Source organism: Capricornis sumatraensis, chromosome 11, assembly GCF_032405125.1.
Source record: "Capricornis sumatraensis isolate serow.1 chromosome 11, serow.2, whole genome shotgun sequence".
NCBI lineage: Eukaryota > Metazoa > Chordata > Mammalia > Artiodactyla > Bovidae > Capricornis > Capricornis sumatraensis.
Window position 1 is genome coordinate 20,524,795 of NC_091079.1, and position 15,948 is coordinate 20,540,742.

General features: G+C 61.1%; 3 protein-coding genes across 4 annotated transcripts in view; 1 reads left to right on the plus strand and 2 right to left on the minus strand.

The window, feature by feature from the left end:
- Nucleotides 1-15,948, minus strand: part of ZNF623 (zinc finger protein 623) — a 246,494-nt gene that overhangs the window by 73,847 nt on the left and 156,699 nt on the right. The gene's annotated exons all lie outside the window — the stretch shown is intronic.
- Nucleotides 3,449-8,624, minus strand: GSDMD (gasdermin D). 2 transcript variants are annotated; one of them, XM_068983697.1, is made up of 11 exons: nucleotides 8,515-8,624; nucleotides 7,318-7,573; nucleotides 6,955-7,147; nucleotides 6,210-6,378; nucleotides 5,967-6,069; nucleotides 5,655-5,708; nucleotides 5,125-5,223; nucleotides 4,826-5,001; nucleotides 4,077-4,218; nucleotides 3,911-3,984; nucleotides 3,449-3,790 (listed from the first exon to the last, which is right to left on the minus strand). In XM_068983697.1, the coding sequence occupies exons 2-11, from the start codon at nucleotides 7,529-7,531 to the stop codon at nucleotides 3,551-3,553; spliced, it is 1,464 nt and encodes a 487-aa protein (XP_068839798.1). In that variant the 5' UTR covers nucleotides 7,532-7,573; nucleotides 8,515-8,624; the 3' UTR covers nucleotides 3,449-3,550. The 2 variants fall into 2 exon arrangements, with proteins under 2 accessions (XP_068839798.1, XP_068839799.1); XM_068983698.1 differs by having other exon boundaries at nucleotides 7,318-7,535; nucleotides 8,515-8,615.
- ZC3H3 (zinc finger CCCH-type containing 3) overlaps nucleotides 15,619-15,948 on the plus strand; it is a 61,786-nt gene continuing 61,456 nt past the window's right edge. The window contains exon 1 of the mRNA XM_068983685.1: nucleotides 15,619-15,664. Within this exon, the coding sequence (XP_068839786.1) occupies nucleotides 15,619-15,664 (46 nt within the window). The remainder of the gene's footprint in view (nucleotides 15,665-15,948) is intronic.

A 15,948-nucleotide genomic window follows, 5' to 3' on the forward strand; every position in this document is an offset into this window, starting at 1 on the left:
GCCCCTCCCCTCTAGCTCACTGTCTCAGACCCCTGGGGTCTTCTTTGGATGCGGCCCCCGACTTCCCACTGGACACCACAGGTCTGAGATGATGCCTGCGGGCTCAGGTGTTGGGTGCCAGCATCTGCCCCTCACCAGGCTGAGCTGTCACACCCGCATCCCAGCACCTGCTCAGGGCCAGGTGAGGGAAGAGGTCCCTCAGGACTGCTCCAAAGCAGTGACCCAGGCTCTCCAGATCCGGGACGAGCGGCTTCTGCCACCTGGAATGCCCACCCTGAAGTGTCCTCTTGCCTTTTCAGGGCCCCAAAAGCTGCCTCCTCAGAGAAGGAGGCCTCCACTCACACAGCCTCTTGGAGGCTGGGCTCGGTCCTGCCCATCCCAATGGAAAGCATTTGAGATAAAGATATAGCCGGACATCGCTGGTGGTCCAGCAGTTAAGCCTCTGCGCTCCCAATGCAGGGAGCACAGGTTCGATCCCTGGTTAGGGAACTAAGATCCCACATGCTGCACCGTGCAGCCAAAATAAAAACACAGATCCTAGGGGTTTGGTGTCTGTCTGGGCCAAGGCTGGGCTCTGATGAGCTGTGCCTGGTCCAAGATCAGGCTTGGGCTAAGATGACAGGGAAGGCAGCATGTGGCTGCCAACAAAGGTCCATCTAGTCAAAGCTATGGTTTCTCCAGTAGTCATGTATGGATATGAGAGTTGGACTATAAAGAAAACTGAGTGCCAAAGAATTGATGCTTTTGAATTGTGGTGTTGGAGAAGACTTTTGAGAGTCCGTTGGGTTGCAAGGAGATCCAACCAGTCCATCCTAAAGGAAATCAGTCCTGAATATTCACTGGAAGGACTGATGTTGAAGCTGAAACTCCAATACTTTGGCCACCTGATGCAAAAAGACCCTGATGCTGGGAAAGATTCAAGGCGAGAGGAGAGGGGGATGACAGAGGATGAGATGGTTAGATGGTATCACCAACTCAATGGACATGAGTTTGAGTAAGCTCTGGGAGTTGGTGATGGACAGGGAGGTCTGGCGTGCTGCAGTCCATGGAGCTGCAAAAGACACGACTGAGCAACTGAACTGAACTGAACTGAGCATGTGGCTGGGGGTCGGGCCAGCCCTGGGCGGAGTCAGGCAGGCTTTGCCCTGACTGAGAAGCTGTGCTGCCCACACAGGCCCTGAGCAGTCAGAGCTTAATGGGGAGAGGCCGGGGTCTCCTCGTTGGTCACTCTGAGGGCAGGGGAGGCCCCGGCCAAGGGCACTCGCCCGTGAGAAGCCAGGGGCATAATTTGGTGTATTGGTTCACAATTCTCCAAGGGGAATGCCAAAATTGGATTAAACTACAAGAAATATCCGGGGACACACTGGGGAGTCCAGGAGGCCGTCAGAGCCCGGGAGGCAGAAGGAAGGGAGGCTGGTGAGAATGTCCTCAGGGGTCTCCAGCCCGACCCCATCAGGGAGGCGCCAGGTCCCAGTCCTGCGGCCCCTCCACTGCTGCCGGCAGGGTGGTGGGAGGATCTCCCTCAATCGCCTGATGGTCGGGCCCCTCAGGGTCTTGCAGCCTGGAGCCAGAAGCTGGGGGAACGTCTGAGGCCCACTGCCCCCACCAGGCACGAGCCTGTCCAACCACAGGGTGTGGCTGCACAGGCGAGGGGCAAAGCCCCCAGCAAGGCTCGCTGGGAAGCGGGGTCCAGCCTCAGGAGGGGCTTGGCAGGCAGCACCCCGCCTCTTCCATGCCTCCCCGCAGGGCCTGGGCCTCTCTGGCCTGGGAGCCCACTCCCCTCCACTCCGCAGGCCATCTGGAGTGAACCTGCCCCCCGTCCCCCTGCCGTGAGGGCGTCCCTTGCCCTGTAGCTGGGCCCCCGCCAGACACCCTGCTTGCCGATTTGTCCTGGGAGTGGGACGCTTCTCAGAGATTTCTCTGCTGCGGTCCCCAAGGAGGCTCCAGTCGGGGCGGTGACACCGTAGCTCTGCTCCCGGGTGAGCCCCGCTCCCGGGTGAGCGCTGTTGGTTGGTGGGCATCCAGGTGACCAGGCCCAGCAGAGCCACCCACAGAGCGCTCACCTACCCCCAGGGTCTAGGGTCGGGGTATGCTGCTTTACACAGAGGTCCCCCTGCCATGCCTTGATCTTGATGCTTAGATGCTCTCAAATGAGCTGTCACTGGAGACCTCCGGGCACTGGCGACCCTGGAGCCTGAGGGCCAACAGTGAGATCCTCCAAAGGGTGCCTGTGTGGGGCTCAGCAGACTGTTCACCACCTGATCCTGTGGGGAGTGTCTCGGGGCGCCAGAAGAAGCGCCGGTGGGCCCACTCACTGCTTTCCAAGACCTGTGCTGGTCCAGTCCCGTTTGCCTTGGTGGTGCCTTTCAGTCCTCTAGCAAGGTTCCCAAAAGAGGCTCTGGAGAACACAAACAGGCCTGGGAGGTGTCCAACTTCTCCCTTGGCCTGGGTGAGGGGACAATTGCTAGGCGTTTCTGTACTGGGATCTGGGATGTTTAGGGAGCACTCTTTTAATATTAATTTTACTGTCAACCTCGATCCTGAGTTTTCTCAGGTTGGCCACAGCTGGGCCAACCACCTCTTCTCTTTATTTTTATTTTTTTGGGCCACGTTGCTTGTGGGATCTTTGTTCCCCAACCAGGAATCAATCCCGGGCCCCAGCGGCGGAAGTGCCGAGTCCTTAACCAACAGACCACCAGGGATTCTCCATTCCTTCTGTTTAGCCAGTCCTGGGGCTGCAGGGCAGCAGCAAGCCAGACAGGAAGGGAACATGGCTTCCCTCGCCTTCCACCAAGTGGAGGAGTGCAGACCGGCTCCTGTAGGGAGAGGCAAGTTTCTCCTGGCTGTGACAACTCCAAGGTGAGAGTAACTGCCTGGCTGAGTCAGTCACCCCCTTTCTGTGCCTGGCGAGGCCCAGGGACCACGGCTCAGGGCTGGGAGGTCTCCTCTCTTCTCGACAGACTCTTACCTTTGAGTGAATGAATTTGGATGAGACACACCCCAAAGCCCAGTTTCTCTGGTTCAGGTCATTTCCCCCAGGCCCCCAGCCCCAGGAGTGCAGAGCTCTCTGTCTGTTAGCGCCCAGTTCTTGCCCCCCTGCAGCTCTGCAGAGGGAGGGCAGCCTGCTGCCTGCATCAGAACGTCAGAATGCTCTCAGGCTTCCTGAGGTGGACAGAGAACAGTCCCGGGGGTTGGCATCGCCATGCCCTGTTCTTTCCAGGCCAGCCTGCTGTTGGGGGGCACGGGCAGGGAGGAGCCTGGCCACGTGGCCAGTCGCTCCGGAGTGGCTGGATCCAGCACAGGGAAGGCCCATGGTGCCTGTTCCTGGCCCTCAGGTCCCTCCCCGTCCTGCGTGGGCAACCCCCACGGGGCCCTCAACCCCTGATAGAGGCTCCTCAAAAGCTAGTGCGTCATTCCCCTGTGTTTGCCATCTGTCACATTTATTGGCTGTCCTCACCCCCTAGGTCTTGTGGAGAGGCGCCCACACGGCTGGGTGTGGCTCCTGGCAGCCGGTGGGCACTAGCTGTGCCTGCGGTGGGCGGGCCACAGACTAGCAGAGCCGGCTCAGCCTGAGCAGCAGTGCCAGGCAGGCATAAAGCGCGCACACGCGGCCGCGGGCCCCAGGCTCCCAGCACACCTGGGGGGTGCCCACCTGGGGCTCTAAGCCGCACACCTCCAGCAGAGCCCAGGCAGGTGCCTCTGAGCCCCAGCTGTCGCCCAGGTGCTCTGGCGGCAGGGACACAGCCCGGTGCTCCTGCCACGGGCTGCTCTGCTCCACAAGGCACTCCACCTGGCAGACAGGGTGGGGGCAGTCAGAGGGCCTGGCACCGGGCATCCGCCCACTCCACCCCATCGCAGGCCACCAGGTCCCACACCGGCCCACCCCTCCCCTATACCCAGGCCTTCTCACCAGCTGAAACGTCCCTGACAGGGCCCCCGTCTCCAGCACCTCAGCCAGCAGCACGTGCTGGGCTTCGCTCAGCGCTGCGGAGAGACCTCGGGTGAGAGGGCTTCCAGGGGCCAGCCAGAGGAGCTCGTGTCCCTGCCTTTTCCCTGCCCCGCCCCAAGCCCCTTACCTGCTAGCGCTTGCAGCAGGTAGAAGACGGAGTCCGCGAGCTCCGGTTCCAGCTGTCCAGAGGGCAGCACCAGGGATTCAAGAATGGCGCCCACCGGACCGTCCCAAGGCTCCATCTGCCCACCACACAGGCCCTGCTCCAGCTGGAGGCACCCCGGGGGAGTTGGGGTGAGCAGGGTGGGACAGGCCCTGCTCCAGGTGGGGGTGCCCGAGGGACTGTGGGTGAGCAGGGCGGGACAGGCACCTGCTCCAGGTGGGGGCGTCCGGGGGAGTGGGAGTGAGCAGGGCGGGACAGGCACCTGCTTCAGGTGGGGGTGCCCGGGGGAGTGGGGGTGAGCAGGGTGGGACAGGCCCTGCTCCAGGTGGGGGTGCCTGGGGGACTGGGGGTGAGCAGGGCAGGCAGGCACCTGGTCCAGGTGGGGGCGCCCGGAAGACTGGGTGTGAGCAGGGTGGGACAGGCCCTGCTTCAGGTGGGGGCGCCCGGGGGACTGGGGGTGAGCAGGGTGGGCACGCCCTGCTCCTGGTGGGGGCACCTGGGGGAGTGGAGGTGAGCAGGGTGGGCAGGCACCTGCTCCTGGTGGGGGCACCTGGGGGAGTGGGGGTGAGCAGGGCCGGCAGGCACCTGCTCCAGGTGGGGGCGCCTGGGGGAGTGGGGGTGAGCAGGGCGGGCAGGCACCTGCTCCACTGCCCCACTCAGCTCTCGTGCTACCCTACCCCCAACACCCTGCACGCACAGCCCAGCTCACGCACCGACTCCTCCAGGGCTTGCAGAGCTGGCTCGTCCCGTAGCACCTGCCTCAGGCCACCCAGCAGCCGCCCACACGGCCCCTTGGACAAGCCCTCCAGGCCCACGGCCCAGGCCTTCACCTCTGCCTGGAGGCCCTGGAAGTCGTCAGTGGTCGCCAGCCAGTGCTCCATGGACCCATCTGTGGGGACAGGTCTGCAATTGCCCAGGTGCCGCTGTGTCCCCAGGGAGCCCTGGTAAGGGAGGGCAGATGCTGGGGGCCAAAGGGGAGCAGGGGCCCCAGGGTGGCCCAGAAAGTACTGACCCGACTGGAACTGGCAGGAGGAGTAAGAGAAGCCCCTCATGGAGGCAAAGCTGAAGCACGAACGTGGATGGCCGTCTGCACTGCTGGAGGGCCTGTGGCCTGGGCAAGGTGGGGCTGGTCAGTGCTGGGGGCAGGGGCCCGAGCCAGAGACGGCTGCCTCCCCTGGGACCTCACAGCTTGTCATCCCAGTCCTGGCAGCCTGGGGCAAGGAGCAAGGCCAAACCTGCCTGGCGCCAGCCTGTTGCCATGCTACTCGTGTGTGTGTGTGTTTACACATGTGTGTATGTGCGGGAGTGTGCATGTGTGCATGTGTGTTACATGTGTGTATATGTGCGAGTGTGTGCATTTGTACACACGTGTGTTGCATGTGTGTATATGTGAGTGTGCATGTGTGTTTGCATGGGTGTGTGTGTGCATTTGCACTAGTGTGTGCATGTGTGTGTGCACGTGTGTGTGTGTATGTCTCCCAGATGTACTGTTCTGGGCTCTCCTTATCAGCCTGTCCCACTTTCCAGGTGCACGGGCCTCACCTGCCTGCAGCGACGGGAAGGTCCTTTGCTTCTTGTCTGGGAAGAGGAGGACGTCTGGAAGCCGGGAGGGGCAGAGATGAAGGAGGTAGGTTGGCGGAACACCTGGCCTCTCCCTGGCCCACTGGGCTCCCTGTGCACCCCCGCTTTGTGCCCTGACCTCCCACCTGCCTGAACAAGGGGCTCTCGGCCACCCCAGCCCACAGTCATGCCGCCAGATGTCCCCAGCACCGCCAGGCAGCCGGTGATTCTTCCAGGCCTCCCCGCCCCTGCGATGGAGCCTGGGCCCCAGAAGTCACTCAGACCCCAGCTCACCCCAGTCAGAGCCAATAACCAGCTGGGCCACCCGAAATGCGAGGGTGCTGCCTGAGGGGATGGTGACCGTCTTCTTTCGGCTCAGGTGGCCCTCGCCTTTGCCCTGAGGGATGGATGTGGGCTCAGGACTGGGTTCCGGGTGGTGGCGCTGGGGGCAGCCAGGTGCTGGTGGTGGGGGTCTGCGTGGGGACACTGCCCTCCTGCCTCCCCCGCTGTGCCCACTGCAGGGTCCTCACCGCCCACCTGCAAGCAGAGGGCTCCCAGAAGTGCAAACTGGCCTGAGCCCTCCTGCTTGTGCGTCCGGGTGACCTCCACCTCCTTCTGTGTCTGCAGCACCTCGGTCACTACGAACACGTCATGCCCCCGACTCCGCAGCTGCTGCAGGGTTTTGGGCTCAGGCTGCCGCAGGCGCCTGCGGTGAGTGGGCCAGTGGGAAGCTTGCAGGGTGAGTCTTGCCCTCGCCTCCCCCTGCCCTGAGATGGCCTTCCCTTCCCTGGACCTCAGTGTCTGCAGCCATGGATGGCGTGATGTGGATGCCCCGGCACGGGACCCCTATCGCCCCATCCCCTGGGTGCTCCAGTGCCTGTGGGCAGACAGGGGGCAAGAAGAAGGGACGAGGAAGCCTGCAGGCCTCTGGAGGGGCCCACCCTGCGGCTGGCTGCTCACCTGTCTGCTGTCTCTCTCCACTCCCTGGGTTCAAATCTCACGTATGTGTGCTGAGCTAACCGTCCTTCTCACCAGGGTCCCTGTGTGTGTTCCACCCCAGCCTCTTTGCAGCAGGGCTCAGTCTGACCCCTGGCCCTCCTCTGACCTGCAGGATGCAGGCCCCCAGGACCTCAGCAGCCTCCTTCCCAGCCACTGGTCCCCGCACGGCCCCTGACTCTGGGACGTCCCTCAGCCTGCACAGACACCCTGTGACTGCTGCGGCCCCGAGGGCCTGCCCAGGGTCAGCTGCCCAGGGTCAGTGGGCCTGCGGCCCTGGGCTCACCTCTCATGGTGCATGGCTTCCCAGGTGTTGGGGGCCACTCTCAGAGTGCACAGGTCCATCGAGGCGCTGGAACTGCCGGACACTGCGGCCCCGCCTGAGAGCCTGCCCTGTCCCGGGGCCTCCAGGTTCACGCTGCCCTGCAGCTGCCCATCCATTGCATCGTGGAACTGGAAGGTGCCGCCACACTCCAGCACTGGAGCGAGAGCGCAGCTGAAGACCCGCCCGCCGGCTGCTGCCTGTCCCGCCTGGTGGAGGGGCCTCTGGAAAGCGCCTGCCCTCTGGAGACAGACCAGGGGCCCGAGCAGGAGCCAGCTGGCCCACCCCCCGCCCACCCACGGCTCGGACTCAGCACCGGTCGGGTACCTGGCTCCGGCGCATCAGGCTCTAGGATGTCCCTGATGGACAAGTTGACACACATGTAGCGTGGTCTCCAGAACCATGAGTGCAAGGGCTTCCTGCTCAAAAGGCTGTAGGGCTGGAAGCTGGCGGAGCTCCACAGGCTATCCACGGGGGTGAGCTCCTTGTGGTCCAGCTCCCGGACCACGCTCCTGACCACCTTCTCAAAGGCCGATGCCATGCTCCTGAGGAGGGCAGCTGGTCAGGGCTTTCACCCTCAGGGCTGGAAGAGGGCAGGGGAGGGGAAGAGCAGAGAGGTGGCCGCTCAGGTGTCTCCGAGGCAGTCCTGCCTGGCCAGGCCTGCGATGCTGGCCCCCGAGTTTACCCTGTCACCCACTGTCCATCTCTGCAAGGGGCCCTGAGCGCCTCCAGGCTGGACGTCACTTGCAGCCCTCCATGGGACTCGGGCCAGTCACGCACACCATCTGTCCTGTGACCAGAGTGCCCACAGGAAGCCCCAGAAAGCCTTGGGACTCAGCCCTTGTCGGGAAGGGGGCAGCTCTGGCCGCCCACCAAGCCCTCCATCACTTGGCTACTTCAACAAGGCTTTGGGTGGCTCATGAAAAGTAGCCACTGAGGAAGGGCAGGGCAAGGCTGGGGCTCTGTCTGCCTTAGCAGCTGCCTTCGTGGCCGAGGTGTTCAGAGAGCAGGGAGCAGGCAGAAGCCATCGCCTCCTGGGCACTTGGTGCGAAGGCCCAGGCAGGGCCCGGCCCAAGCATCCCCAGCCCTGAGGCCTGTCCTCCAGGGCTTCCTCAGCGCCCAGAGCTCTGTGAGGCAGTCGTCTGCCTTCAGGGCTCAGGAGCCATTGCGGGCCTGACTCAGGACCCAGGACGTCGGGGCTGCGGGAAGCCTCTAAGCCTCGGTGCTGGCCTGAGATCCCAGAGTGGGCCCAGGGGCACCTGGAGGTGCCTGCCTGCAGCTAAGCCCAAACCAGTCAGACTTTGGAGGGAGCCCCCTTCCCAAAGGCCTGGGGCTTCCCCAGCTGGTCTGGGATGCGGGGAGTCCTGGGGGGCTTGGGGAAGCCCAGGGAAGGTGACAGGACCTGGTCTCCACCCAGAGGTGCTGGCTTCCCTGCCCAGGAGAAGCAAGGGCCGACCCCGGGAGCCAGGGCAGGCAGCCCCCTGCGAGGCGCAGGGGCGAAGGGCATGGGTGGGGGCAGCTCACCAGTGACCGTGACTGTCGCGTGCCTGTGCCCACTAAGCCGAAGCCAGGCTGCCCTGTGGGCCAGGATTGGAAGCCTCTGCCCTGGAGTTGCCCAGCGCACACACAGCTTGAAGGTTCCCAGACCCAAAAGTGAAACCTCCGCGAGGCAACCGGAGGCGCTGAGAGGAGCCGGAAATGCCCCTGGTGAGCTCGCCCGCAGGCCGGCTGGGAGGGGCGGGGGCCCCCCGGGAGGCTCTCACCCCATCCCCCATAGCCTCCAACCACGCCGAGCTTCTTTGATCCTTCTCTCCTAAAACCCTAGGACAGGGCAATGGGTCTGAAAAAACTTTTCTTCAGGGAAAGTGTACAAATGGCCAGTGAGCTCGGAAGAAGAGGCTCAGGTCAGTGTCAGGGAAATGCGAATCAAAGCAAGGTTAGAGGCTGCCTCACACTCATAGGTCAACTGCAGCATAAAAGGGGGAGTCGCAGGTGTGGGAGAAGACCTGGGAGAATCCGGCAGCGCAGCGCTGGGCTTGCGAAAGGGTGCAGGCGCCCGCGGAAAACAGTCTGGCAGTTCCTCAAAAAGGTAAACAGGGAGCTACGGTAGGCTCGTCCATTCCAGGGCTAGGTGTGCATTCAAGAGAAATGAAAACATGTTCATGCAGAAACCTGCACGTGAATGCTCTCACAACGTTATTCTTAACAGCCAATATGCCCTGCAAATGTCCATCTGTGGAAAATGTCCGCCTATGGACGCACGAACAAACGAAACGTGGTCAACACACACAATGGAGCGGTCGGTGTTCAGCCACAAAGAGGAAGTTTTGACACATAGCACAGTGTAGATGGACCTCAAAAGCGTTACACCAAGACAAGATGTCAGGCCCGCAGGATGACAGCTCTCAGGATCTAGGCGTATGAGATGAGAACAGGCAGATCTGCAGGGACAGAAAGCAGAGTTACAGCTGGCAGGGGCGGGGGCGTGACAGTGTCTTTGGGGTGACGGGAATGTTCTCAGATTGGTTGTGCTGGTGGCTGCCCATGTCTGGATATGCTAAACCCCCAGAGTTTTACACTTTTAATGGGTGAATTGTATGGTTTGTGGATTATATCTCACATACCACAGTAACATTCAGAGCTGTTACTGTGAAAACCTGAAGCCAAGTGATGACATCCAGGCCTGGCACAGGCTCTCGATGTCCTTCCTTCCTGGGCTGTGTGTGGATCGTGTCCGGGGCAAGGCACCCAGGAACCCCATACCCCACTTCTCCACTGCCACATGCTGCCTCTAGGTCTCCTGACCCTCTGGAGCTCACGCCAGGGCCCCTGCCGGCTGGCTGGCCCGAGACTCAGCCTATAGGCTCCGCCGTGCACACTCACTCGCGGAGTGGTTGCATGTCAGCACCCGGCACCGCGTGCTCCTGCAGATGAGGGCTCTGAAGTGGACTGGACGAGGGCCCCGCCAGGTAGAGCTGCTGGCATCGGCCCCGATGCCAGTGCAGCGGTTGTGTGTTTTGGAACGTTGCAGCTGCAAATAAGTGGAAATGCTGATTCAAACGGAAAGGAAGCAATCTTGCGAAAGCAGAAGTTTGGAGCCGCTGTGAACTCTGGGCAGACACAGGCAGGCACCGTCCATTGGAGGGGGTGGGGTGGGGAGCAGGGTGGCTTCGGTGCCTCCCTGGGGTCTCTGAGGCCCTTTCTCTCTCCACATCAGGGGACCAGAGTGCAGGCCAGCGAACTCTGCTGGCTGAGGGCCTCTGGGGCAGTGGGTCCCCACCCAGCTCAGTGTGGGGCTCCCACATCCGACCCAGTTGCTGGAGCCCATTTGCCAGTACGAGCAGGGCATCCTGCTGGTGGTGGCAGGATGCTCCAGGAGGCTGAGTGCGTGTCCGTGTTCCCGTGTGTATGTAACATAAGCATGCATGCACATGTCCGCAAGTATGGGTATCCGTGCGTGATGTAGGTCTACACACAAATGCGTGTGTATATTCGTATGGCTGTGTTTCGCATGTTATGTGCTTGTGCCTGGGTCTGTGTGCGCACTCCTATGTGCAGTCCTGTATTCTGTATGGTGTGTGCTGGGCCCACCGGGCATTCTCCTGCTTCTCCCTGTTCCCACAGCAAAGCTTCTGGAAAGCTGTGTAGCCTCCTAGTGGCCCCTGACTTCCACCTCTCCAGTTGGTCAGGTTCCAGGCCAAGGGTGGGGGTAGCAGGCTCTTCAGTATGTGGTGAATCTATTGTGGGCGTCTAGCTGAGGTATGACTGGCCCCAGGTTTATTTTTCTAGAAGGCCTTGCTGCCATGTGGGTGGACTGGTGGAGGCAGGTGCCATCCACACGGAGGAGCAGTGCGGCGGTCGCAGTGGCCATGGTAACGGCGGTGTCGTGTTACACTGTGCCCCTCTGCCTCAGGCAGTGACCTGGGGCTGAATGAACCATGGAAGGGTGTTGTTGCTGCATGTTCATGGGGAACCTTAGTTCCCTGACCTGATTAGGGATCATGGAACCAGTGCCCCTGCAGTAGAAGTGAGGAATCTTAACTGCTGGAGGGCCAGGGAAGTCCAGAGTTCAGTTCTTTAGCAACAGCCTACACAAGAGGCACTGGGCTGGTGAGTGGTGGTGTCACTAGGCTCCTCAACGCAGAGGTCAGTCTGAAAGGGCAGGCAGTGAATCCACTGGAGAAGAAGCAGAAGGAAGGTGGGAGGGGCTGGCCCTGCATCCCCCTCCCCCATGGCAGGCCTAGGGAGTCCCAGGAAGTCTGGGGCAACATCAGGTGACAGGAGGGTGCGGAGGCCTCCCTGCGCAAGCTCCGGGCAGGCCCTGGGGTCCAGAGCCAGGGAGGACACCGTGCCTGATGGAGTACTGTGACCAGGGCCAGGAGGGGCTCTGGGCTGCGTGCAGGGAGGCTGTGGCACCTCCGAGAGAGTTGGAAGGAAGAAGCTCACTGCAGCCGCAGGCCTCTACCACCGAGTGGGGCAGCACCCGGCCAGACCCTGCAGGGAGCTGGGCAGTGGGGGCTGGTCCCTGTCCTCAAAATGCCCAGCCCCTGGGAGGAACAGAGCAGGTCCTAAGTCGGGGAGATAACCAGGACCGGCTGTAGGATGCAGCGGCTAGGAGCCCCTCAGAGGAGATGGGGGAGCGGGCTGAGGGAGGGTGGTGTCCAGGCTGCGACAGCAGAGGCCATACTGAGAGAGACAGGGAGACGGGCGGGCGACGGCGTGGGGTGAGGGGAAGGGCAGTGGTCCCGAGGAAACCACCCGTGCTCCCGCCCCACCGGGCCCACCCAGCCCCGGACCATTCGGCTTCAGGGCACGCCGGGTCAGGGTTGCGGGGCCTCAGCGCGGGACGGGGGAGGTGCGTGGGGAGCGGCAAGCAGCGGCTCCACCCTGGGCCCTCCACCCAGTGACACAGGAGTTCCCGGGGCGCCGCGATGTCGGCCGCTGCCCCGCCCTCCGGCTCTGGAACCCCGCCGGCAAGAGGCGGCCAGGAGGGAACGAGCGCAGCGCTGCGGGGCCGAGGGGGTGCGGAGCGCACCAAAGTCCAGGAGTCCTTTCCTCCGGGGTTGAGTCCCCGTGGGGCCGCCTCCCGCTCGCCGCCCCCGCCCCCCTTGCTGGCCCCGGCCCTCGGCGGTGACTGGGACCGCCGGGCAGCAGCGCCTGTCCAGCAGGCCCGCGGTCCACACTCAGCGGATCGCTGGGCGACGGGGCGGCCTCGGGCCCACGGGTGCTCAGGAGTCAGGAGGGGCGGAGGCCGCAGGAAGGCCGGGCAGAATCGGGAAAGGGTGCGGCGGGATCAGCGGAGGCTCACAGCCGGTCTCCGCGCCGAGGGTGACGAGCCATTCCCGTCGCCCTGCCCGGCTCCCGCACGGCCCTCCCGGCCCTGATGCCTGCCTGGCTCCCTGGATTTTCTGCCGGGAGGGGCCGGGGAAGCGGCACAGACCCCCGCCCCACCCCGAGTGACCCTGCAGGGGATGGGGCTCTACGGCCTCACTTCACTTTGCCCTAGCAGGACCGCTAGCCTGACCGCCAGCCTCCAGGCATCCCTTGGCTGGGGAGAGGTGTCTTTTGCACCTGGCAAGGTCCCTGTCCGGGCTTGTCCAGGACTAGGGCATGTGGGACATTGTGGTGATGTCCAACCATCGATCCTCCGTGGCTCCTGAGAGCCTTGTGGAAAGGCTGCCATCTAGGAAACAGCAACTAGTCAACTTCTCTTCCCAAAGAATCTGGTTCTGAGGGTCATGCTTTGCAGCGAGGGTGGAGTGGGGGTTAGCGGCTGGGATGGGGGAACCCACAGAGTCCTCAATGGTTGGTCTCTTCTACAGTCACTTCCTGCTCCTCCCCACTGGGACAGAAGGCAAGGGGGCATCCATGGGATAGTGGTCCCAGCCAGTCAACACCTGTTCCTATGAGGGCCTGTGGTTGTGGTTAGTTGCTCAGTCTCATCCGACACTGTAATTCCATGGACTGTAAACTGCCAGGCTCCTCTGCGCGTGGTTCTCCAGGCAAGGATACTGGAGTGGGTTGCCATTTCCTTCTCCAGGGGATCTTCCCAACCCAGGGATAGAACCCAAGTCTCCTGCATTGCTGGCAGATTCCTTTTACCAGCTGAGCTACCGGGGAAGCCTAAAATTACAAGGTGCCCTAAATCATGACATTTAGGCTTATCTCTGCTCCATGTGGCATCACGTGGGTTTATCAAGTTTGTGGCTAGTTAGCAACTGATGGCAGACAGCAGGCCGTCATGAGGGTCAGTGGTGTTAAGCGGGCATGTGCTGCCCATCCCCCCCGCAGGCCAGTCCTGGCACATTCAAGAGGTGATGGCTGCAGGATTCTCAAGAGCCAAGACAGCATCAGCCCAAAGAAGTGCTTTTCACGATCCCTGGTGGGAAATTCCATTTCATTCTCTGGGAACTCCCATACCCTGCTCTCACTTTTGCCAAGGCCTAAGGGTCTCACACAGTGTCCAGCGTGACCCGTGGCTCACCTTGTCCCACAGCCTGAGTGCAGGGGACATTCTATTGCCTGGTATTCCCAGCCTGGAGCCACCACAGCTAAGAAACTCCAGGGTGCTCACTGCTGCGTGTTAAGCAGAGTAACACTAACACCCTGGGGTGGGCTCAGGTGCTGGCCTAGGAGGCAGGCTGGGGGTTGAGTCCTCACCTGCAGGAGACACAATGCATGTGACCCCTTGCATCACTGTTGGCATATTTTACCTCTACCTACATTACAAACCCACAATACATTTTTATTATTTTTGCTGTATCTATCTTTTGGAGAAAATTTAAAAATTTAAAGTTATTAATACTGTTTCCTGTTCTTTCTACATAAAGATCTGTTTCCATATTGTACCATTCCCCTTCAGTTAGAAGAATTTCCTTTAACATTTCCTATTGTTCAGGTCTGCTGCAGACACAAAATATATACTAACAGCAGCAGCAATGGATGCTTTTGAATTGTGGCGTTGAAGACTCTTCAGAATTCCTTGCACTGCAAGGATAGCAAATTAGTCAACCCTAAAGGAAATCAACCTTGAATACTCATTGGAAGGACTGATGCTGAAGCTAATACACCTGATGCAAAGAGCTGACTCATTGGAAAAGACCCTGATGCTGGGAAAGACTGAAGGCAGGAGAAGGGGGTCGCAGAGGATGGGATGGTTGGATGGCATCACCAACTCAACAGACATGAATTTGAGCAAACTCTGGGAGATAATGAAGGATGGGAAGCCAGGCGTGCTGCAGCCCATGGGGTCCTAGCGTTGGAGACAACGTAGTGATTGAATAACAAAATATATAAGTTGTCATATAATTATTTTAAATTTTTATTTTTATGTATTTGGCTGCGCCAGGTCTTAGTTGTGGCATACAGGATCTAGTTCCCTGATCGGAGACCGCAGCTGGGCACCCTGCGTTGGAAGGTCGGAGTCTCAGGCACTGGCCCATCAGGGGAGTCCTCATATAATCACTCTGAAGTGTCCAATTCGGTGGATCAACTAGATTCGTAAGGTTGTGCAACCATCACCATATATGTTTCCAAAACTCTCTCATCACTGCAAACATAAACTCTCTAGCCAAAAAGCATTAATTCCCTGTCTCTCCTCCCCTCAACCCTCCCTAACTTCTGATGCACTGTTTCTACAAATGTGTCTATTCAAGATGTCATGCAAGTGAGATCTTACCCTATTTGTCCTTTTGTGGCTGGCTTATTTCATTTAATGTTTTTGAGATTCGTTTACGCTGTATCACGGACCAGTCCTACATTCCTTTTCAGGACTAAATCCTATTCCATCGTACAGATAAACACCGCTTACCCATTCACCCTCATGGGCACTTGGGCTATTTCTACATTTTGTTATGGCAAATAATGCTTCACCCAACGTTGGCGCACGAGTATTTCGAGTCCCTGTTCTCACTTCTTCAGGGTATATACCCCGAAGTATTTGACTGCTGGCTCAAAGCGTCCATTTTTAACTTTCTGAGGAAACATTAGTTTACCACAGCGGCCATATCATTTTACACCCCCAGCTGTATACAGGGATGTACACACCTGTTTTCATACTTGTTTCTATCGAAACGGCACAGTCCTTCACGCTTTCAGAAGTTTAACGCGTCCTTGCAGTGCCTCCCCGATCCCGGACGTCCCTTCCCCTGTGCCCGGCCGCCCAATAACAGAGCCGCAAAGGCCCTCGCCACGCCGACTCACTCCTGCAGAGCCCCCTTCTAGCTCGACGCGGGAGGACCTGCGCCGTGGATAGCGTGGAGTCCCTGGCTCTGCCCCTCGCCCCGGGCCCACAGGGAAGGAACACTCTCAGCGAAGAACCCGGCCAGAACTCCTCAGGGCGCGGACTGTCCGCCACAGCGTCCCCTCCGCAGGCGCAGAGAGGGGATTCCTGGCGCTCCATAGTGACGTGGCCCCACCCCCAGCACTGCGCGTGCGTGACCCCGCCCCTCCAGGCGCAGCCAGAGCGTGGGCGCAGGTCTCCCGAGGCTCCACTTCCGGCCGGCGGTGGCCCGGGCCCAGCCGCAGTGCGCAGTCGCGGTGCCTCCCAGCGCTCCGCCCCGCCCTCAGTAAAACGGTCGCCCGGCGATGACGTCGCGGGGGCCTGGCCGGGCGTCGCGGACTCCGGAGATGGAGGAAAAGGAGCAATTACGGCGGCAGATCCGCCTCCTGCAGGGTGGGTCGCGCTGGGCCCGGGTCGCGCGTCCCCTTCTTCCCCCTTGCTTCACAGCGGGCCTCGGCCCGCCTCCCCGAAGGGGGCCGCTCCCGCCCGCGGGTCAGAGGCCGGGTCGGGTCGGTGGGGAGGTGGGTGGGGTCGGGCCGGGTCCTGGGGACCCTGAGGGGGCGTTCCCGGCTGGCCCAGCTCAGCCCCGCTCTGGTTTCCGCGGCGGGTGCGGGCATTACCGGCGCTGCGGCAGCTGGCGGCGGGGCTGTCGCTTAGTAACAGGCGGGAAGCGACCC